The sequence below is a fragment of the Notamacropus eugenii genome, chromosome 1 (genome assembly GCF_028372415.1).
Source record: "Notamacropus eugenii isolate mMacEug1 chromosome 1, mMacEug1.pri_v2, whole genome shotgun sequence".
Taxonomy (NCBI): Eukaryota; Metazoa; Chordata; class Mammalia; order Diprotodontia; family Macropodidae; genus Notamacropus; species Notamacropus eugenii.
In genome coordinates, this window is record NC_092872.1 from 712,458,515 (window position 1) to 712,482,614 (window position 24,100).

Below are 24,100 nucleotides of genomic sequence, written 5' to 3' on the forward strand. Positions count from 1 at the left end.
GCGGGCTTGATGGGAGTGACCCGGAAGTGACTCTCCGATGACCTCCTCCCTCTTCCTTTCCCGTCGGGCTCTCGGGGAAAGGTGATGGCGGTGTGAGGAGCGGTGGTAACTGAAGATTGCAAAGGAAAAAAACTGAGAACGAATTTAGGGAGTAAGCACCGCTGAAGAAAACGTTAAGGCCCGTGAGATCCATAGGCACTGGGACTTGGAAACGCCCAGACTTGGGGTCATCCAGTTTCGAAGAAGGCGCCTTTCGCCTCCGAAAACTACAAATCCCGTGATGCACCGGGCTCAGCTGTCTGGCTGGAATTCGCTGTAGGGGTTCCGCTGCCGGAGACAACCCCTCCTAAAAGCTGGTCTCTGCCTGAGCTACCTGTGTTCATTCGCCTTATGGTGGGAGGGGAGAAAAGAACTTGGGAAAAGTGAGATTCTTTCTTTTGATTATGGAATAGTTTACAAACTTTAGAGGAGACCCAGGCGAGTCCCAGACTCCTCCGAGTAGGGGTTTGAACCTTGGTAGATGGGACCGTTGCTCTCTCGAGCATCCAGCCGGGATTTCCCTTAAAGGAAATGTTGAGGTTATTCTCGGTAGACTGCTGACAGCAGGATAAATTCCATTTTTGTCCAGACAGCCTCAGGAAAGAACCGCGAGTGAGGTTAGAATGCCCAGCCACTCATAACTCGGGCCGGCTCCTCCCTTCACTCAGACTGACGTTTCCGAACCGTAAAGACGGCCTGCCTTTCACCCATCAGTAATGACTTTAATCTTCCTTTCGCTGGAGTGTTTCATATTTATCTGGTGGCAAAAAAATTTAGAATTTAACCTTTAGATATTGTCAGATGCCCTGGGGAAGAGGAATGTATCCAGATAGCTTGATTAGAGGTTTTGTAAAATGAGTGGATGTAGTCTCAAAATGTCAGAGTAGAACGTACACTGACTTTGAGGTCAGAAAACATAGGGTTGAGTCTCAGTTCATCTCATCAGACTCTGCTGTTTAACTAACCGTGTGATCTTAACCTGGTTGTTTCACCTTGACTTTAGTTTACTTATATGTAAAATGAAGTATTTTAACTAGATCTGACCTCCTCTGATTTATTCTCATATTCTTGCTCGATCTCAGAATCTCCGGATTGAATATTAGTCTGTTTACAACATAATTTTCATCTGTTTCTCAAAACCTCTCTGACCTCCCTTATATAATATTCAGCAAGTACCAGCTGTGTATCGGATATGGTCCAGAACATCAAAAAGATTCCTGCTCATTTGGCTCCTGGGCAAACCTAGACCCTGAGCTTTGTTGCTTCTCTCTATTAGAGCTTCCTATTCCATATAAGTCGTGTTAATCCAAACCATTCTTAGTTATTTTCTTAAATTTTCTTTTCCACCTTTCTCCTGCGAGAGAAGTTGGTAGATTTCTAAGACATGGTTTTAGCCTTGGCTGTGATCCATGGAGTGAAATTATAGTGAAGTTATCTTCTCCTTCCTCTCTCCCAGAGATTTCAGATCAGGAGAGAACATGGCACTAATGAAGCTTCATGAACTACTCTCATATCCCAAGTGGGTTTTTCCGTGCAGTGTGTTGGAGGAAGACAGTTTCCAAAATTTTCTTATCTTCAATTTGTTATTGAACTTGATTAAAACTTGGCCACAAATGGGCCTCCCTCAAAAGTCTAGGACTGAAAATTTTGCCAGTTACAGAATTGCTGTGGTATGAGGAGCAACGAGATAATCCTCAGACCAGAAAGGGAGTTTTTGTGTATGCGTTGACTGGGTGCCTGCTCTGATCCAGCTTGTCTGTATTTGCCTTTAGGTGGCGGTAACCATTAGTCATGTTGAAGCTTATTCGGGGGCCTTTGCTCCAAGCCTGCTGGACAAAGTGGAGTCGGAGGGAACTTCGGCTACATCATCCTCTACCTGTCACCCCACTTCACAAGGACGGTGCCCTTTCTGATAAAAGGAGGTTGGTGTGGTCGTTGCCTTCTCTGTTGTCACGTGAGCACAACTCCTGTTCCTTCCTGATTCAAGCAGGTCTAAGCTGTCTAGGCCCATGGCAGTAGAAAAAAGAGGTCTTGTTAGCAATACCAGGAGCTAGTTCTCATCTACTGCTTAAGGAATTCAGACTTGCTTTCCTCCCAGGCCCCAAATTAGCTGCTTGGGAAACACAAGGTTTTGTTTTGGGGGTGGCCCTGAAGTAATTATTGCTTGCAGTGATTGTGGCTTTTTCTTTCCTGAGCAACTACTTTAGGAACTTCTTAGACATTTTGTCTCTAATCCTTTTACCAAACCATTAAGGAATTCTTTGCGAGAATCTTATTGTGGTTTTAAAGAGAAATGTCCAGAAAAAAAATTAAATTTTCTTCATTACCTGTGGAAAAGTAGTAAATTCCCAAGTTGCAGTTATCTAACATGGAGTATCATAGAACTCCACAACTGGTTTAGAGAAAATTGTTAATGTGGTATAGCCAGTAATTAATTGGAAGAAACATGGATATGGAAGCAACAGGGTATAGGCCCTGGAAACCCTCCCCTTCCTGAACTTTCCCTGAACTCTCCCACATGGCCTTGGCATTCACCATACCAAAGGATTCAGTATAATCTTTTTAACTGCCCTTTCACTGTGGCCCCATGCCCAACCTCTAACCTAGCCCAGTCCTTCATGGTTACCTTTGGATTGCCAGGCCCTTTCCCACCCTTAATTCTGTCTAGATCCCTCCTCTGTTTCCAGACTCCTTGGTCACTCCTGGATCACATCTAGGTCCTCTCATAGTCTTCCATTTTTGCCTCCATTAAAGTGCTCAGATTCAGTCTGGCCCACTTGTCAATATGAGCATCACAAATGCTCAGATTCCTTAGGAGTCTGGTTCATAGCTGGGAACGTTAAAATCTCCCCTACCCCTACTGATGTTTTAATAAATCTTGTCTCTGATGGAAAGAAGGCTTGGATCAGATTCATTTGAGACAGGACCTGCATTGTTTGCCCTTGACTTTCAGAGTTCCTAGAACCCCAAGACCTCAACAGAATCGGAGCACTCAGAAAATCTGAAATCAGGAACTTTCTTTGCTATGTAGTTATTGGTGATGCATCCTCAGGCAAGTCACTTCTTGACCTATGTCTAAAATGAAGGGATTATGCTAGACTATTTCTGATGTTACTTCTAGCTTTAACATTCTGTGATTCTATGAGTTAGGCTCCTTCACTTAAAAGGGATATGTCTCACACCCCTAAGTAAATGTTCTCTGGTAGATTAGGTCAGTGTGATATGATGCATATAGACTCAATCATTGGGCGCTGAAGTTTTCACAATCCAAGCATGAATTAATGTGTTTCACCATAGTTAAAGGCTAAAATTATCCTCTAAATGAGGACCTCATTCTCTGTGATTTTGAAAGGAAGATGAATTCTACCCTATCCCCTGCCTACAGTATGGAACTTAGGGTAATACCCTGTTTAGAAATTGTCTTGTTCAACCAATTTCTTGTCCAACCAATTTCTCTTAGTGGATAGAAATTCCTTTCTGGGAATACAGAGATAAAGGCCCTACAAAGGCAATGTTGACTTGAAAATATTTGAGGACTGTTCTAAGACAGATAAACACTAATACATAGGAGGGCTGTTAGCACAGGTTTACTCTTGATCTAGTCAGACAGGAAAGACACTAAGACAGCTTTGAAAGGGTTAACAATCTTACTGTATTCTACTCTAGTTTTCTCACAAGGGTTGCTGATAATGGGAGCACCAGCCCCTACAGCATTCCCTAATCACCCTTTTTGCAGGGGCTGGTGAGAAGAGGGGGCAGCTACCCCTCTTCTCTCGAGGGGATCAATCGAAATACCCACAGCCTTAATGGGGGCCAGTCGAGGCACACACAGATTTTCCCCAGACTTGATGGGGGCTGATCAAGGCACACACAGCATTCTAGCTTGTGCGTTCAAACCTAAGGGTTCCCCATTCACTGACCAGTGCCCACCTGCTTGATAGGGCAACAGACAAAGAAGGCATGCTGCCAGCAATAGTCTCACAAGTCTACGTCACCTCCTCCCTGTATCTCACTGCACAATCGCAATAGATATTTACAATTTAAGCACAGATGTTTATATTACTTATCATTATATAATGCTGTGCAAGCGAGGCAGAGATGTTTTGAACCATAATTATGTGAACTCATATATGATGTCTGGGAAAAAAGAGTGTTATGGCTGTGGATCCTGGGAAACTAAAAATAACAAAAATCCACTTTACTCACCCTGAAATCCATCATGCTTACTCTAAAATCCACCTTACTTACAACTGATCAGTAGAGAAATAAATTTTTTTTTTAATGTTTTTGGATCTCAGACTCAGCCCTAGACTGTCACTTACCTTGCTTTCCTGGTAGGTTTTAGCTAGGCACCGAGCACTCAGTAGTTTCTCGTCTTTTCCTAACCTTTCTTTTTAACCCACTGCTTGTTTGGTCTCTGCTCTCTGTGATGAAGTGACTGCATTGGTAAATGATGTCTTTTCTGATGTAAAACCGCTAGGGTCAGAGTGCCTTGGGAAGTAGAGGTGTAACAGTGCGCTAAGGGGTATGGTCAGGGTCAGAGTGCCTTGGGAAGTAGAGGTGTAACAGTGCACTAAGGGGTATGGTCAGGGTCAGAGTGCCTTGGGAAGTAGACGTGTAACAGTACGCTAAGGGGTGTGGTCAGGGTCAGAGTGCCTTGGGAAGTAGAGGTGTAACAGTGCGTTAAGGGGTATGGTCAGGGTCAGAGTGCCTTGGGAAGTAGACGTGTAACAGTACGCTAAGGGGTATGGTCAGGGTCAGAGTGCCTTGGGAAGTAGAGGTGTAACAGTGCGTTAAGGGGTATGGTCAGGGTCAGAGTGCCTTGGGAAGTAGAGGTGTAACAGTGCGTTAAGGGGTATGGTCAGGGTCAGAGTGCCTTGGGAAGTAGAGGTGTAACAGTGCGTTAAGGGGTATGGTCAGGGTCAGAGTGCCTTGGGAAGTAGAGGTGTAACAGTGCGCTAAGGGGTATGGTCAGGGTCAGAGTGCCTTGGGAAGTAGGTGTGTAACAGTGCGCTAAGGGGTGTGGTCAGGGTCAGAGTGCCTTGGGAAGTAGAGGTGTAACAGTGCGCTAAGGGGTATGGTCAGTGCTGCTTCTCCCGGGCAGCTGCCACAGTGAATTTTGTTATCCCCTTTACACAGTGAGCTGAAGAGACATTTGAAAGATGAGAAGGGGCTCAGTGAGAAGCAGCTGATTCAAGCCCCTGCCACCAGTCACCCTGTTGACCATGCTGTGCCCGCTGATGAGGAGAGCCTAGATCCACATGTGAGTGTCCTGTATCCCAGCTCGCCAGTGTTAGAGCTGGCCACCTCTCTGACTCCACTCAGCCATACAAGTCAGAGTAGAAGGTAGAATACCATTCTTTGGATCTCCTAAGGGAGAGTGACTCAAAGAAATAAGCACAGTAAGAGTTTTGACTTGCCACTGGTCCCTTCAGATATTTTTAAGCCTACTGATTAATTGAATGAATGAACATTTATCAAGTAGTGTGTGTCAAGCACTGTGCTAAAATAAAATGCGAACAATGATAATATCATTTATTTATCGGAAAGAAGGGGTCAAGTGTGTGTGTGTGTCCTATAGAAATTAACCAACAAAAATGATGTTCCAGAGTATTTCTGTTAATTCACACAAACTGAGTGAGCTTCATGTGAATAAACTTAACTGTTTCCCTCTAAAATGATGAATTTTCTCCAACGTTGACAGTTTTTCTCTCATTCTGTACGTTGAGAAACAAGATCTACAAATAAACCAAGACACATGAATTTTTCAGAGTGGGAGCCAGTGACTTGTAAATCTTCTGACATATTTGGTAGAAGATCTCAAGGCAAGAAAATGAAAGTGACTGACAGTGTACATGGAGGAGAGAGAGTAGAAGGTTAAGAAAGGGAAAAACAAAAGCTGAACAGCAGGGTGAGGCTGTATGTGTTTTAGAATTGAAACAGTGACCCTCAAATCTGAAAGGATGCCCAAAGCAATCTATTGGAGAAGAAAGTTGAGAATTGCTGGTCTTAATAATGGATTCTTTGGAACAATTTGGAACTATTCCCAAAAACTGTGCATAACCTTTGATGCAGCAATACCACTATGGAGGTCTGTATCCCAAAGAGATTTTTTAAAAAGACAGAAAAGGAAATTTTTGTACAAAATATTTATAGCAGCTCTTTTTCTGGTGACTAAGAATTGGAAAGTGAGGGGATGTCTCGTGAGTTGGGAAATGGCTGAACAAGTTGTGGTATGTGATTATGATAAAGCATTATTGTGCCTATGCAAAATGACAAGCGGGATGATTTCAGAAAAATCTGGAGAGGCTTCTGTGAAATGATGCCAAGTGAAGTGAGCGAGATCAGGAAAACACTGTATACAGTCACAGCAATATTGTATGATGAACTATGAATGATTTAGCTATTGGCAGCAAAGCAGTGATCCAAGACAGTCTCAGAGGACTCAGATGAAGCATGCTGTCCACCTTCAGAGAAAGAACTGATGTTGTCTGAATTTTTTCCTTCCTTCTTCCTCCTTCCTTCCTTCCTTCCTTCTTTCTTTCTTTCGTCCTTTTTTCCTTTCTTTCCAGTCTTCTTGTATAAAATGACTAACACAGACTCGTTGGACATGAGTGCACATGTATAACCTATATTGAATTGCGGGAAGAATAGAATTTGGAATCCCAAACTTTAAAAAAAGTACTTTTGAAACATATATATCCTCTTTGATGGGCCCATGAATCAGCCTCGGAGAAGTGGTTGAGGGAGCAAAGAGAGCCCGTGAGGCCCTCCTCGAGGGCCCGGGCTGCTTCCCCATTCCCAGGATGTAGTAGAAGCTTGAGTAATTGATCGATCATTTCCAATATGAACCTGATTGAACACATTGAACTCCGAGCTGGGTCCCTTCAGTGAGAACAGTTTTTGTCCTTAGTTCAGGCCTTTATCACCTTTCACCTGCGGTGTTGTGAAGGCTTGATTGGTCATCCTGTTTCTTCTTGAGCCAATCCATCATCCCATCTGCCACACTATTCCTAAAACAGTCATTCCACAAGCATTTATTATGTGCTGGTCCCTGGGGATAGAGATTCAAAAGCAAGACAGTCTGTGTTTTCAAGGAGCCCTCTGTCTGCTGGGAAGCTATAATGTGTTCACAGAGGAGTAAATCATGAGTAAGTATGACATGTTTATGTACTTTGCAGGGGCTCAGAGCAGTAACATTAAGGGAATCAGGGGAAGGCCTTTAGAAAGAGGTGGCATTTTAGAGGAGGCTTGAGGGGAGCTCAGGGTTCCATGAGGCAGAGAAGAGAGGGGAGAGAATATGGTCTCTGCAAAGGTGGAGAGGCTGGAGGCAGAAGGCCTTCAGTGGTCCAGGCTGCCTGGAAGGTCAGGTGTGTGAGCAGGGGAGGAGGAGTGGGCTGCTGCCTGGAAAGAGGGGTGCAACCTGACTGTGAGAGGTTTCTGATGCCAATGGAGCAATTCACATTTTTTCCCAACAGCAGTGTACATGTTGCCCCCTTTATTCAGATCTTTTTGGGAGCTCTCTTGCCTCTGGAATAAAATAAAAATCCTCAGTCTGGCAAAAGCCCTTTGAACCCTGGCTCCCACAGACCTTTCCAGTCTTATACCATATCACCCCCTTTCATGTTCTGTTACCCATAGATAACATTTCATCTTCTACCTTGGATATGTTTTATTGCAGCAATATTACAAGATCCGCAGCCAGGCAATCGAGCAGCTCAAGGTCAGTGGAGACAACCCCTACCCACACAAGTTCCATGTGGACACCTCACTCACCCACTTCATCAGGCAATATAATCATTTACAACCAGGCGACCACCTGACTGATGTCACCTTGAGAGTGGCAGGTAGGTAATCCTCTCCTGTCAGGTCATAGCATGCGCTAAACTCCCATTATGGAGGCAGCTGGTCTCAGAGTGCACACACTGCTGGGCCTGGAGTCAGGAAGACCTGAGTTCAAATCCAGCCTCAGATACTTACTAGCAGTGTGACCCTGGGCAAGTCCTCTGCTTGCCTCAGTTTCCTCAACTATAAAATGGGGATGACAATAGTACCTGCCTCACTATCAAATGAGATGATATTTGTAAAAGCATTTAGCACACAGCCTGGCATGTAATAGGCTCCATATAAAGGCTGATTGCCTCCTTCCCATTATAAAGTCTTCTGTGACCCAGTATAATGGACACAGTAGAGAATGTCCTTCCCTTATAGAGTCCCTTACAGTCTGAAGTCTGATTTGGGAAAAGGAAGAAATCAGTCTGCTAGGAACATCTCTCCTCTTCCTCTTCGTAGAGGAATATAAGCTAATCCTAAGGTATCAGATGATGGTAAGAGGGGAAGTGAAAAAAAATCTATGAAAGAGAGATCTAGATTCAGGGAAAGCAGCATCATCTGCAGAATGCCCATTGAATAATATATGCACCCTGTTTGAGGAATTACTCTCATTAGATAGTGGTCTTCTGTACCCTTAAGACCAGTGCATCTCCTTCACAGCTTTAGGTTTAGGAGAAGTGGAATTGATCAGTTGGTGTGGCCTCTGACTGAGGTCCCTGCTTCTAGGTAAGGGCCACTGATGTTCTCCTGAGCATGAGGGAGAATGTTTCTCTGAAACCTCAGATGGGGAAAATGTTCCCCTCTGTGCCTTGCTCTGCAAAGGGAGGGAAGCATTTGGCATTAAGGTCCCAGGGAAGGCAGTAGTGAGACAGCAGGGCTTTTGCTACTTACAGGTCGTGTCCATGCAAAACGGTCTGCAGGGAAAAAGCTTCTCTTTTATGATATTCGAGGAGAGGGAGTCAAGCTGCAGGTCAAGGCCACCTCCAGGTACATCCAGCTACCAGCCCAGCATGTGGAAGGTTTAGAGATGTTCTTGGTCTGATTTTCGTAATCCTGTTCTCTAAAACTGGTAAGGTGAGCAGAGCTCAGGTCATTCAGTGACTAGAATTTATTGGATGTGTGGATGGAGAGATCAGTAAACAATAAAGGGAAAAATCCTGCCCTTGGTTAGTTTGTAATAATAACAATGGCTAGCATTTCTATAGCATTTAAGTTTTATAAAGAGCTTTGCAAAAGATGCTGCAAGGGGCAACCTTACATTGCTTAGGATTTTAGTGAGTGGCCAGGGTGAGAACATGATCATCTTGAACTTGGGCTAGTGTGTACTGAATTGATTGTCCCTTCCCCTCAGGAATTATAAATCAGAAGAAGAATTTTTTCATATAAATAACAAACTTCGACGGGGAGACATTATTGGGGTTCAGGGGAATCCAGGGAAGACTAAGAGGGGAGAGCTGAGCATCATTCCCCATGAGATTACACTCCTGTCACCGTGTCTTCATATGTTGCCTCACCTTCATTTTGGCCTCAAAGACAAGGTGAGCTCCTGGTGCCTCCTCCCTCTGAATCCAGCCCTTTTTAGGGCTTATTTTGTTCTTTTACGACCTCTAGGCATTCCTGTTCTTAGGCCTGTGGTCTCACATCTGCATTTTGTTTCAGGATGTGCTGGCTTGCTAACTACTGTGTTTGTTTCTTAAAGGAAACACGTTATCGTCAACGATACTTAGACTTGATCCTGAATGACTTTGTGAGACAGAAGTTCATCACCCGCTCCAAAATAATTACCTACATAAGGAGCTTTCTTGATGAGCTGGGCTTCCTGGAGGTGAGGAAGGAGTCTTTTGTAACATTTATTCAGACATTCCTAATGTGTGCTTTCCCCATATTCCCTATTCCTTCCTGGGGATTGCTGTATGTCAGTAACCTCCAATTCCAGCTGAAGGTAGTCCCTTCTCTGTCACTGTCCTCATTCCCCCATGTTTCCATAATTCCCCAAGTACTAGCACAGGACCTGACTTTCCAGGGTGGCATTCACACAAGGAGCAGGCATGCTGGCTTGAGGAGGTGACTGGTAGACATGCTAAAGGGTCTGGCCTGACTTTCATGGACTGGGCAGTTCTAGGCTGCAAGGCTGGTGGCATTTTTAGCCCTTTAGTAGGAAGTAAGAGCCAAACTTTTATGAAGAATACTTCTACGTAGGCCCTGAAGCTTGTTTTCTAACACAGGAAATGATAAGCTTAGAGTGAACAACAGAAGTCCCGTGCCTTTGCTCTCCTTTGTGCTGTGGTCAAGTTTCTCTTTCTCCTTCCAGATTGAAACCCCTATGATGAACTTCATCCCCGGCGGAGCAGTGGCCAAACCCTTTGTCACCTACCACAAGGAGCTGGACATGAACTTGTTCATGAGAATTGCCCCAGAGCTCTATCACAAGGTCAGAAAACCATAGGCTCTTTACCTTGGTGAAAGGGCCGCCCAGTCATGGGCAATATGGTGCAGAAATCAGCTTGACCAGAGTGGCTTGGAGCCTTGCATGTAGCTCCCGGAGCTGCACTGCCATTGCTCCTGTCTTCTGAGCTTAATCTCGAATCACTGACTGCCTCATGGACATCGGAAATGGATATGTCTTGTCCATCTTATCCATCTCAGCTGAACATGTCTAAGATAGGACTCATTCTCTTCCATCCTATGCCCACCCCTCTTCCTAAGTCTCCATTCTGTTGAGGGTTTCACCATCCTTCCAGGCCCACAGGTTTGTGACTTTAAAGATATCCTCAACTCTTCATCCTCCCTCACCCCAGAATCCTGTCAGTTGTCAGGTCTTATCAGTTCTTCCTCCAGATCTCCCTCATGTCTCTGCACCTCTCTCTACTTACACAGCCCCGACCCGGCCTGGGACTTCCTGGCCTTCTCATCGATTTCTCTGCCTCAAGCCTCTTCTTTCTAATCCATCTTCCATGCACTTCCCAAGTGGTGTTACTTAAATAAATGTCTGACCACGTCACTCCCCCATTCAGAAAACTCTAGTGGCTCCTTATTGCCCTAGGATAAAAGAAAACCTCTTCTTAGGGCATTTAAAATCTTTCACCTTCTGGCTCCAGCCTCTTTCCAGGCTCATTACACATGATTCCCCTTCACCCATTCTTCAGTTCTAGATCAGCTGACTAGCTAGTGTTCACATTCCATCTCTTGCCTTTGCATAAGCCTAGAATCCCCTGCTCCTTCTTACCTGCCTCCTGGCTCTCTGACTGCTGCTGCCTTCCCCTTGATTGCTTCAGCTCCTCTTGCCTTCCCCCTCCACCCCAATTACTTGGTAGATAGTTTGTATTTAAATGTATTCATGGCATTTTTCCTGGCGGAACATATGTCCCTTAATGACTGGGCCTGTTAAGTTTTGCACCTCGTACAGCACCTGCCACAGAGGAGGCATCTAATAAATTCTTGTTGTTTTATTGATTGAATAGACAATGAGAGTGAGGACAAGAAAGTGATGTCCAGAGGAAGGAGGAAAGAGTATATCTCCTTTTAGGATTTTTCCTTAAGATCTGCTTGTTGCTTCTTTTTCTTTTTTCTTTTTTTGTCACTCAACACATTTAATAATCAAATACAGTTGAATATGTCGTCAAATCCAAAAGACCCTAGGGAAGTTTGAGGGTTAATCCATAATTTATTAAGACCAACCCAGCCACAAGTTATAACCTTGGATGTTTCATGTGGGTGCCACATAGCACCTATGCATACTTTATCATGAACTTTAAATCATCTGTAGAGTTTTATAGTCTTCCAGTTCCAAATGTTTAATTTTCCATTTCCATCTCCTGGTATCACATAGCTCATATCTGGGGAAAAGTCCACCTGACAAGCATAGCCTGCCACCATGTTCTCTTTAAACATGTTTTTCTTATTCAATCTGAATCAGTTTTGTGCTCTGAAAATTAAAATCTGATTGTCCATGGACTGACATGCCAGCCACTTCCCATTCAGAGACTGTCACTGCAGGCATTGAATGCATACTGGGTTCTGCTATGTATTTGAAATCTACAGGAATGTCCTATTCCCAAACATGTAGACTCTTGTCATCAGAAGTGCTCACAAACCACCTATTCTCATCCACAAACACCATGGTGTTGACAGTTCCCAAATGCCTATCATATTCTTGCACAATCTCCTCACTTCTGATGTCCCATTGTACAATCTTTTTATCTGACATTCCAGTCACAAAAAGATTCTGTTTGTCTTCATCAGTATTGAACTTGACACAATAAAGTACTTTCTGGTTTGTAAATCTTGATATACACTGACCTGTCTCAGTGTCTCAGAGCTTAATACACCTGTCATACGCTACACTGAGGAACAGAAGTCCTACACCATTAAAGCAGATATCCCTCACAGCCTTATTGTGACCAACAGATGTTCGCAAACTGCACCGATCTCCATAAACTTCCCATAACTTAATTTTGCAGTCCCAGCAACAGATGGCCAGAAAGAGGAAACAGCCTGACGGCACTGACACCCTCTGTATGTCCACACCAAATATGGATCTGTTTTTTGGGAAGATAACATTTCTCAGGTGATACCGTAGAATGGAGATTAACACATCTTGAGGAACATGAAGATAAGACCTGTTCTGATAGTCATACATTTCTTTGACACATAAAATGGTCTTTTCTTCCCCAGGTTTGTCTCCCTCACGTTTGCCTTTCTTTTGCCTCGTGGCTGTGATTTCATCTAATTCTTTCTGTTCTTCTGAAGGTTTAGCCACTTCTTTTTCACCTACATATTTTGCCCAAGGTCCTAAGAAACCATCAATATTTGATGTATCATTTTCTTTGAACTTTTTTCTCTTTTCTGTTTTTTTCTCCAGTTTCAAACCAGTTAAACTTTGATTTTTCTCAGCTTCTTCTACAAAACCAATATATTTGGTAGAAACTTGGTGATTATCTAATGAGGGGTCCAATGCATAGCCATAGGTTGCAAAAGTTCACCTCTGTTATTCAAACATGAAGTCATTGATATGAGTTGGTTCAGCAAATCCAGGAAGCATATTCCTAGGGGCAGCCATCTGTTGAGTCCTAAAGGGATTTCCTGGTCCGAACTCAGGAGCAAACATGGTCTCATAGGAAGGATTATATTGGACTTCCTTCTCAACCTCTTGCAATCTGACTTCTGATCCTACCATTTGACTGAAACTCTCTAAGATTTACCAATCATCTCTTCATTGCTAAATTCAGCAACCTTTACTCAGTACTCATTCTCTTTGAAATTTCTACAATATATACACTGCTGACTACACCGCTTCTCCTGGAGGCTCTCTCTTTATTAGCTCTCAGTGATTTAATCATTATCTTGAAGGACACAAATTCTACAACTGCACCATTAGTCTTATGAATCTCTGTCTTAAGTCCCACATCATCCAGACGATGATTTGACATGTCCATATGAAGGTTGCAAATTCATCTTAAACTCAGCCTGTCCAAAGTGGGACTCATATGTCTTTTTAAATCCACCTCTCAGCATCATCTACCTATTTCTGCTGATGGCACCATCATGACCAGGTTCACAACAGTCATCCTCAGCCTTTCTCCCTTGCCCCCAGTTTCGAAAATTAACATCTATTCTATTTCTACATCACCACACACATTTGCTTACATAGACACTGCCTTGATTCAAGTCCTCATCGCCACATCGCCATGGCCGAGCACAATAGCCTCCACAAACTGGCCTTCCTGATTCTTCTCTCTCTACCCATTCAGTCTCTACATCTTCCTTAACCACCGCCTCCAGAGCCACATCCACGGTCCCCACCAGAGGGAGATAGGCCGAAGGCTTCTTCGTCAGATGGATGAGGGAGTCGGTGGTGGGTAGGGAACAGCGGCCGGTCTCATTGTCAGAATTGGACTCGGACCCCGAGCCCAGGCTGTAGGAAGCTGCCAGGGCAGCAATAGCAGCCAACATGACTGTTGCTTCTTTTTCTTGACAGCTTAGTTTTTCCTCCTGTCAAGTCTACATGGGACACCAAATGAGCTAGTATATGTTTGCTGCTATATCTTTTTCCTTACGTTAGAGCTTATTTTAGAATTTTGTGTGGAGGATCTGTGTATACCTGTGTATTTCATCATCTTAGGTAACATATTCAAACTGTCATGCATGTTTAGGGAGAAGGATGGTACATATCAGTCAGTAAGTATTGACTGTGCTCTGAAGTGCAGAGACTTCTCTGTATCTATAAACTATGATCCTGGTCTGTAAAAAACTTAGTTATCCTGAGATTTGGAAGCAACTGTGGGCTTGTGCAAGGAAGATTTTTAATAATTATTGAAAAATAGGTTTGTTTCAGCTTCCATTGAAAGTAAGATTTCAGATATTTAAAGAAAAAAGAAAATATAAAAACTCAGTAGTTTTCTTTAGTAGTTTTAAAGAAAAAAGAAAAGAAGAAAACAAAAAGTGATCGTAAACCTAGCCATAAATTGTGAATTGCCCGTTGTTGTTTAAGGATGTCTGTTGACTTTAACACAATACCAATAAAATGGTGCTGTTTCCTCTTGTGAATTTCTGTCTCACTCGCTGTTATTGTCTTTCTTTACATAATTTTTGTATGAAATTTTTGGTTCTTCCTTTCTTTTCCACTCTGCGTCTTTTCACATAAGTCTTGCCATTTTAAAAAATAATTCTTCATCATTGTCATTTTATATGGTGCAGCTACATAGCAACATTCCATTGCATTCATACATCAAGAGGTGAAGAGGGCCCAAACTAGTGTGATGGCTGTGTAATCAGACAGAAATGGGTAGATAGGAAGGCTATATCAGAAGTTAAACTGACAAGACTTGGCAGCTAATGAGATATGGGGATTAAGGAAGAGGGAAGAGTCAGGTCTGTGGCAAACAATAGGGCACATCATTTTGATTTTGGTTTTTTCTTCCATATTTGTTTCTGTCACAAATAGCAAAATATTTTGTACGTATAGGTCCTGTTACTAGCCTCCTGGGGTATAATTCCACTAGTGGGATAACTGGATGAATAGGTATAAATATTTTTGTAACTTAATTGTATCATTTTATATCACTTCCACCAAAATTGTATAAGCATACATGGTTATTCCTCATAACCGCACAAGCACTGTGGGTTATCATCTTTTATTATTTTCTCCAACTTGAAAGATATAAGATAGTCACTCAGAGTTGTTTTAATTTACATTTTTTAAACAATTATATACTTTGAATGCTTTTTCATATGGTCATTGATAATTTGTTTCTTCTATTGAAAATTCCCCGACAGAATTTTTACATTTCTTACATTTTTACTTAACCAACCCTTGCTATGCATGACTTGTTTTCTCTGTATTTAGATGCTGGTGGTTGGTGGCATTGACCGGGTTTATGAAATTGGACGTCAGTTCAGGAACGAAGGAATTGATTTGACTCACAATCCTGAATTCACAACCTGTGAGTTCTACATGGCATTTGCAGATTACCATGATCTCATGGAGATCACCGAGAAGATGATTTCAGGTAACCTCTCCACCATGCCTTTGACATGTGCTCTCTGGGCCTTAATGCACCATATCAGAGGGAAGGACCATGTGGGATCTTGGTAGATCCTCTTTAAGGAGCAGCTTTCTCTCTCAGGAATGGTGAAGAACATTACAGGAAGTTACAAGGTCACCTATCACCCAGATGGCCCAGAGGGCCAGGCCTATGATATTGACTTCACCCCACCCTTCCGCAAAATCAGCATGGTGGAAGAGCTTGAGAAAGCTCTGGGCATGAAGCTTCCTGAGACCAGTGATTTTGAAACAGAAGGTAAAGATAATTCTCCCTTGACCTTAGCCATTGCATCAGAAACTGTCATTGCTTATAACTCACTTTTACATAATGCTTTAAGGTTTGTAAAGCCTTGTAGTTCTGCTGTAGTCCTTTACACAGTTCCTCCCCCAGGCACTTGGGAGCTCTCCCCTAATTTTGTGTGTTTGGATAACAGAAACTCGTAAGATTCTGGATGACATCTGTGTGGAGAGAAGTGTGGAGTGTCCCCCTCCCCGAACTACAGCAAGGCTTCTTGACAAGGTAAGTGATCATGACCTTGGGGTCCTGTCCCTCTCATCCTAAGATGGATGGCTCCTTCTGTTCCTTGTGAAAATAGCAGCCCACAGTGAGGAGAATCCAGCTCAGACATCTTCAGAGGACTCTAGTTAGACAGATGGGAAAAGTATGAGCCAGATATTCAGAAGCATATTGTTTGAGTGGGGATTTAGGATTGGGACTAGGAAAACATTACTCAAACTTGTTCTCTAGCAGTGTGTCCTTTGTTGTTCAGCTTGTAGGTGAGTTCCTGGAAGTGACCTGCATCAACCCCACCTTCATCTGTGACCACCCACAGATAATGAGCCCATTGGCCAAGTGGTAAGATAACAGCATGGCTGTCCAGGAGAGGAGTAGATCATTAATAAATTCAGGTCAACAAACGTTCTAAGTGCTTACTGTGTACCAGGCCCCTGCTAGGAATAGGGGATGCAGAGACAAAAAAACAACGAAGACCCTCTGCCTTTCAGGACTTTACCATTCTGTGAGGAGGATATGGGGTTAGAGGGAAGGATTACTCCATGCTAGGGACTGTGCTAAATCCTTAACCAGTGTCCCCTCATCTGATCCTCACAACAACCCTGTATGACACCACATGTGCACAAATGTGTAAATACAAAGGAATTTCATGAAGAGAAGCATGTGAATAACTGGGGGGTCAGCTGAAGCCCCATATAGGAGATAGCACATAAGCTCTGCTTGGAATGACATGGGGAGTGCTGGCTCCGTGGTGGAGTTAAACAGGAGGCAGCCACAGAGAAGGCTGAGGAGAGGGAAGATGTTTTCAGCATGGGAGCCACGAGGACTGTTTGAAACAGGGCCTATGTGAATGGAGGAGAGTCATAGGAAATAAGACCAGAAAGGTGTGCAGGAGCCAGATTTTGGAACACTTTAAATGCCAAGTGGAGGATTTTGTATTTTGCCCTAGAGGCAACAGGAATCCATTTAAGATTTTTAGTGAAAGATATGTGACATGGTCAGATCTGTGCCTGAGGACCATGCATTTGGCAGCCTATACAAAAGATGGACTAGAAATAGTGAGATGAGAAGTAGAGAGGCCGTTAGAAGGTCTGTTCCAAGGTGGTGGCAGCCACACTGGGCTGGAAGCTCTATATGACCAGCAGCTTCCTTCCTTCTCTCGGTACTTAGTCCTCTTACAGAAGAGCAGCCCCTGTCTGGCTTAGCTCACCTGCCTCCCATATGGACCTGCCCAAAGGCCCCTGGGATGATAGGGCTTACCGACTTCCTGTCTTTTTGACCAAGCTGTAGACCTTAGTGGGTGACCCAGATACAGATTTGTTTTTCTGCTGGGGCCTGAGTGGAAATGACCGTCATCAGGGGAGACAACTAGAGAAAGGGCCAGTTGTCCCTATTTGACTGCCAGACAACTTCCACACAGCAGGCAGGGAAGCCAGCCAAAACAGCTAACCCCCACGACGGGAGAGATAAGAAACTGCCTGGCCCACAGAAGTTAAACTACCATCACCACCACCTTGGCCCCCCCCATCCTCTCCAACTCCAATGGAGACAGCCCAGGATCCTGACCCTAAGTGCTTTGGGCATAGCAGTGCTTCCAGCCCAGAGCCCTCAGCCATCATTCTGGGAAATATCTGGGAAGAGACTGCTTGGTAGCTATTCCCACAGGTGCCAAAGACCCTGAGAGAAAGTCCTTGCCACCATAGTCCTTGGCACTGGGCATCAGCACACTGCTGCTGCACTGTGACCATCACGAGACCTTTAACGTGGGATTTGCTTGTGAAAGGAAAAAAGAGGTATTAGGTGGGAAAGGAGAATTTTTAATTATGCAGAGGACCTGGGGAAGAGGTAGGAGTCAGGGAAGGAACCGAAGGATCAGGAGAGATTGAAGATGAGGAGAGAATGATGGAGGAGCAGGCTCCTAGGGAGTTAGGGAGGAGTCAGATCAGAAAGACACTGGTCAAGGACAATGCCTGCCTCTTTATTAGAAACTGAAGCAAAGAAAAGAAGGGTTTTGAAGTGTGAAGTGGAGAACATGAGGTTGCCTAGGGCTAGATTTTCTCCCTAATGTAGGAGACAAGGCCTGCTGAGAGGGGTTAGTGGGAGTTAGTCTAAAAAGCCTCTGTGGAGAAGAGGTTTGGAATGGCCGCTTGTGTAGAGTATGAGAGTTATTCAGGTAAGAAGGAAAGAATTGTCATACAACAGTGGGGCCCCAGGTGGGATTAGATGACCTAAGTTTGTAATGAGGCCCCAGAAGCAGCCCCCAGCATCCAATACCATACACACACTGAGTGCCTGAGGTGCATTAAGGCTCAGGATCTGAAATAATTTGAGAGTCCCCCCTCAGAACAAGCCACCTATTGCTCCCAGAGGTAAGAGCAAAGGTTCTTAAACCTAAGGTTCATAAACTTGTTTTTAACCATATGTCAATAAAACTGATTTCCTTTGCAATCTTAGCATTTCATTTTGTGCATTTAAAAGCATGACTCTGAGAGAGAGCACACACCATAGTCTTCCCCAGAGTGCCACAAGCATCTATGACAGCACCTTTGCTGTCCACAATGCATAGAGGCTGAGGTCTGAAATATGCCACATCTCTGCATTCTTTGTTGTAGGTTTCCTACAGGGTTTGATGCCACATCCCTCTGTGCATTTACACTTTGCTTTGTGACTAGCAAGGCCTCCATATCACCTGAAGTTGAGCAGTTATACCTGTTAACTGATGGACTTGAAACTTCAGTCCCCCGTTCTGTATTGGACCCCTTCATGAGGCAGTGGAAAAGAGGCCATTGATTGTGACCTGTGTGTGCAAGTCACTTGTGTGGTCTCATTTTCCTCATTTGTAAAATGAAAGAGTTGGACTAGATCCAGTTGTCTGGCCATCAGGAAGTCTCATCTCTAAGCCCAGCACTGTCCTTTGGTTTCCATTGTGCAGGCATCGCTCCAAGAATGGCCTTACCGAGCGCTTTGAGCTCTTCGTGATGAAGAATGAAATATGCAACGCCTATACGGAGCTGAATGACCCTGTGCGGCAGCGCCAGCTGTTTGAAGAGCAGGCCAAGGTAGGGGTGAAAGAGGATGAGCAACAGAACCTGCTCAGTTACTTCTACAGAATCTAGGCCCTGACACATTTCAGAGTATTGCCTACTTCCCCTTGTAATTCAGTAAGAATCTAAACAAATAGCTGGGTCTATTCTAAGGCAAAACACATGAAAATAAAGACTTTGACAGACAGACCATTAGGAAGGGTGGAGGCAGCATGGGGGTTTCTGGAAGAAGTCCTGCTCAATCTTTACATTGTAGGCTTAGTGAAATGTATGTTTATCCAGAAATGGATTTCTTCTACACATGTCTAGAAATTATAGGAAAACGTTCCATAATACAGTCTAATTATTGGTAATTCCCTGGAATTGTACCCTCCTCCCAGGCACATTACTTTGTGCAGAAGGGTACTAAAACACACAGTGGATAGAGCACCAGCCCTGAGTTCAAATCCAGCCTCAGACACTTGATACTTACTAGCCGTGTGACCCTGTGTATTAGATTAGTAAGCACCCTAGCACACCCAGGATAGCCTGCTAGCATGGGTTCTTTGATCTGCTTTATAAAGGAAAGACAGCTCCAAAGGGGTTAACAATCCTTCTTAAATTAAACATGTGTAAGTCATTCACTGTTTCAGGGAGAAGGTTAACACCCTGAATGTGGAGAAAATACAAGCAGAGAAATTAGCACAAAGATTGAACAGACAGGGCTCTTACTGTCTGAACAAAGTAATACAAGCACCTGCATCCACATCAGATGGGAGAGCAAAAACCTCTGAGTAGTTTGGGGGTTGGGGGATCCTGATAAATGGCTACTTAGAGTCCTGTCCAGGGAATCAAAATGTCCTTCTCATAAGTGAACTCCCAAAGCAAAATGCCAGTTTCCCAGGATATATAACAAAGACTTGGCCCCTGATTGGCTCAGATTCAGTAGGCATGAAACTTACATGACTCAGCATAGCTGTGAATTATCAGGGTTCAAAAGAGATCAATCTTTCAGATGTTTTCAACGAGCCTGGAAAACTGAACTCCAGAAAGAAAACAACACAAATCTCTCTTTGCTTCTTCTTACACCCTGAGCAAGTCACTTAACCTTGATTGCCTTGCCAAAAAAAAAAAAATTCAATTTTAAAAAAATGTATATGCAGCTCAGCATTGATAAGTTCACCCTTTCTTTGTCTCATCTAGGCCAAAGCTGCAGGTGATGATGAAGCCATGATTATGGATGACAGTTTCTGCACTGCCCTGGAATATGGGCTCCCTCCAACAGCTGGCTGGGGGATGGGCATCGACAGACTCACTATGCTTCTTACAGACTCCCATAGCATTAAGGTTAAATAACCAACTCTCCCCACCTCATGCTAGAGAGCTTATGTTCTGAAAAGGGCACATTTTTTGTGGAGTTTTTTCCCCCTAACTTGAGGCTTAAGAAATCTAAGTTCTCTACTTCCTTAGTTTTAAAAAAAGCAGAATTAATACAAGAAAAAGAGTCTGTCCTTTCCATCTATTTTGTAAAAATTTCTGATCTGGAATAGTGCTCACATCCTACAACAGAGTTTGGGAACCTGCACCCTCAAGGCCACATGTGTCCTTGGGTGTGGACTTTTGACTGAGTTTTACAGAACAAATCCTTTCATTAAGGGGACTTGTTCTGTGAAATTTGGATTCAGTCAAAGGGCCACACTTGAGGACCTAGAGGACCACATGTGGGCTCGAAGACACAGGTTCCTTACCCCTGCTCTAGAGCTAACAGAGGCAAAAGGAAACTGGGTAATTTCTGTTTTCTGCAAAGGTGTATCCTCTGGGTACCTCCCTGGAAAGTCCTGTAGTGCCTGATACTGTTTAGGAGGAGAAGATGTTAAGTTGGGATGGTGGCAGGAGAAGAGTTTACACACAACTTGCTAAGCACAGTACACATTTCTCCCCTCTAGGAGGTTCTTCTCTTTCCTGCCATGAAACCAGAAAACAAGAAGGAGAATCCAGCAAACACTGGTTTACCAAAAGGACCATCGATTATCACCGACAGCTAGAATGTGACCCATATGACTTGACCATCTTTTCTATGTTGGAAAGAAAATTCAGGGCCAGAAGGAACTGTATACAGTCCACTCATCTAGTGTGTATTAAGTGTGTAGGATGTAGTAGGCATCGTGCTGGGTGCAAGGGGCTACAAGGATAAGAATGAAGCAGACTTTTCTTCCAGCAGAAGCTGCCAGGTCCCTCTGTGCAGTTTGAGGAGGCACTCTTTTGAGAACAGCTTTCTGTATCTTGAACCCCAATAAATCCTATCTGTCTTTTTGCTGCTGTACTTCATTTCCCCGTAACCTTGGAATGCCTCTGTTCCAGGAAAATCAATGCTTTAATAGGCACAGCTGCTCTCTCAGAGAGTGTAAGACCCAGTGCTGGCAGGGATTGGAACGTGGTCCTTTTTCTATAAAGGGCCACAATTGGGAGTGAAACACTGCCTTTTCAAGATTCAAGAAAGTGGAGAACATCCAACAGGAGATGTGCATGGTAGAGAAATGAGGGTATTTGGAGCCTGGGTGTGGGTGCCCAGTCTGCCCCTTACAATGGGGCAGCATCAGGTAAGTAACTGTAATCTAAACTAACCTCAAGGTCCTTGGATGAGAAATGGTGCGATTGCCCCCAAGCATCCATCCATCCATCCATCAATTCCAGTTCAGTGCATTTCAACAAAGAGTTCTTGAGCGTCTGTTTTGTGCTGTGTGCTGGGTGCTGGGGCGAGGCAGAGGCCTCGCAGAAGAAAAACATGCCATCTGAAAAGGCTGAGATGTGAAATAGTTGGGGATGTGGCTTAACAGGTAGATCACTGACCTTGGAATCAGAAAGACCCTGATTTAAATTTTCCTTTTGACACTCACTGACTGTGGTATCCCAGGCAAGCCACCTGTCCTCTCTGATTCTTAATTTCCCCCTATGTAAAAGGAGGTAGTAATAGCATCGACCTCAGAGTTGTGAGGATCGTACATGATAATATGGTTTAAATGCTTTGCAGACTTCAAAATGCCATATACATGTTAGCTGTTGTGATTTGTAAGAAGGATATAGCCTTCAATACAAAAACGAATTCTTCTTTTGTGTGAAAAGAGATTATGAAAACACTTGTGTTTTCTAGAGTAAAGGATATACTAAATATACATGTATGGCAGATATAACCTAGACAGAAGAAAGTTCTGGTTTTGGAATGAAGAATATAGCTCTAGATGTATGGAAATCAAGGGAAAAAGACAATCTGGAATCCTTACAGGAGGAGAACATCCCCAAGTCAATTTGCTTAAGATAAAAAAAAAAAACTAAACCTTTCAGTAAATGTTGCATGAAATAGGGGACACTAGATTATGCAATCTGGAAGCCAAGCCTGTGTGTCATTAAAAATCCTGACTAGGAAGCACCTCAGTCTCAAACCCTGTCTGTATACGAACTTTAGAAATTGAAAGAGCTCTAGAAAACTGCTTTGCTGGTGCTTTCCTGGATGCTAGGGCACGATTTGGGCCTGACTGATATTCTTGTCTATAAGGCCAGACTAGCTGTCATAAACAAGTGTAACTTGTCTCTTTTGGGACACAGGTCTGCCCTACTGAGGGCCAGAGGCTGAGGGGGCTGCTGAGCTCTAAGGTTCTCTGCTTCAAATTCTAACTCTTCAAGAAGTCCGCCCAAGGCTTCTTGACCCATAATTTCTGGCCCTGTCAGCCAAGGCATTGGTAGACTAGTGAGCCTTTCGCTCCCCTTGCAGGGCTGACCATCAATGAACCAAGGCATGAAGATAGACAGTAGAGACTACGAGGTTGAGGGGACATTTGGTAAGAGGTGTTGGGCCAGTAGGAATTCTGCATCTCCTGCTCCTCACTAGGACCTAGCCTATAGAAGCCCAGCTACTTCTTGTTTCTCTGTGAGTTCAGAGAGGGCAGAAGGTGGGTGAAAAAAGGAAAGTGGGACTTAGTACCCTCAGATTGTGTTGTCACTATGGCTCACAATTGGAATCTTATTCCTTTACATATTTATGTGTACAATCCAAGATAACTAAATGGTCAAAATCTAAACTATTTTCCAAAGAATGGTCCAACTCAAGAATACAGAGCATCAGGAATTTTCTGTAGCCTGCTGCTTCCTCCTCTCAGCTCTCAGCAGCCTCTGATATATCTAGTCAGCCACATCTCTCAGCTCCTGATCTCCAGCAATCAGCCTCTGCCCCTGGTCAGCAGACAGTGAGCTTGGATGCAAGGTACCCTTGGATCTTTTACTCTCTTGTCCCATTGTTAGTCATGCCCTAGCAAACATCAGCCCTTACCTTCATCATTTACCATAAGCTACTAATGTACTATTGCACCCTTCTGGAGAAAAAGTGCCACTACCTTGCTGAACGAATTCATTACAGACCTCTGTTACCTAATCATAACTAGGTTCCCATTGCTCTACAACAACACTTTTACAGACTAACTTTATCACGCTCTACACAAGTGGATAGAGCATTGGACCTGAGTCAGGAAGACCCAGTTTTAAATCTGGCCATGGACACTTCCTAGCTGTGTGACCCTGGATAAGTCACTTCACTTTGCCAAGAGCATCTCCCTTCCAGGGTTGTGGGGAGGATCAAAGGAGAGGACATTTGTTAAGTGCTTTGCAAACCTTTAAGGGCTCTACAAATGCTACCTATTATCATCTAAGCCTCCTCTTTTCTGCCCCCCCAGCCTGCGTTGGCCTTAATAACCTGAGGCACAATGGAGCCCAGTGTTCCAAACTATCTTTTCAGCAGTCTCCCCTCTCCCAAGCCATTGAGAACTGGAGGAATTTGAAGCAGGGCATTCCCTTGTATCCTCCTCTGTCTTCCTGCATCCCAAGGTGAAAGTTACAGGAAACTAAAGATTGTAAAGTAGGGTATGAACACAGCCTGAGATGGAATTGATTCATCAACAACTTTTTAAAGAGCATGTTAGTTCATAAAGTGAGGCATACCTGAATTTTGTTTATTTTTTCATTTTTTGCAAAAAAAATTTAAACAGAAAGCAATTAGGTTTCAGCAAATAAATGCTTGGTGCATGTGAATGAAGTTGTCTATATCCATGCTGTTCCCCTCTTGTGGAAGGGCCCATTTTGTTTACAGTACTTCTTGAC

At 43.7% G+C, this 24,100-nt stretch overlaps 1 protein-coding gene and 1 pseudogene across 1 annotated transcript; one reads left to right on the forward strand and one right to left on the reverse strand.

Annotated features, from left to right (window-relative positions):
* The first annotated feature begins 6 nt into the window (after nt 1–6).
* On the forward strand, nt 7–21,266 carry LOC140521468 (lysine--tRNA ligase-like). The gene is made up of 15 exons (XM_072636514.1): nt 7–422; nt 1,812–1,961; nt 5,179–5,302; nt 7,721–7,886; nt 8,766–8,859; nt 9,224–9,410; nt 9,572–9,697; nt 10,184–10,303; nt 15,218–15,380; nt 15,498–15,671; nt 15,850–15,935; nt 16,186–16,271; nt 18,862–18,988; nt 20,156–20,299; nt 20,899–21,266. Exons 2-15 carry the CDS (start codon nt 1,831–1,833, stop codon nt 20,995–20,997), a joined length of 1,827 nt encoding a protein of 608 aa, XP_072492615.1. The 5' UTR covers nt 7–422; nt 1,812–1,830; the 3' UTR covers nt 20,998–21,266.
* Nucleotides 11,470–13,824, reverse strand: LOC140529959 (pre-mRNA-processing factor 17 pseudogene; annotated as a pseudogene).
* Nucleotides 21,267–24,100: the final 2,834 nt, after the last annotated feature.

What these genes read in the sequence shown, in the direction of transcription:
- LOC140521468 (XM_072636514.1), top strand. Translation starts at nt 1,831, where the DNA reads ATGTTGAAGCTTATTCGGGGGCCTTTGCTCCAAGCCTGCTGGACAAAG. An exon ending in GCCCTTTCTGATAAAAGGAG is followed by an intron (nt 1,962 to 5,178) that starts GTTGGTGTGGTC and finishes CCCTTTACACAG; the next exon opens with TGAGCTGAAGAGACATTTGA. An exon ending in CAGGTCAAGGCCACCTCCAG is followed by an intron (nt 8,860 to 9,223) that starts GTACATCCAGCT and finishes CCTTCCCCTCAG; the next exon opens with GAATTATAAATCAGAAGAAG.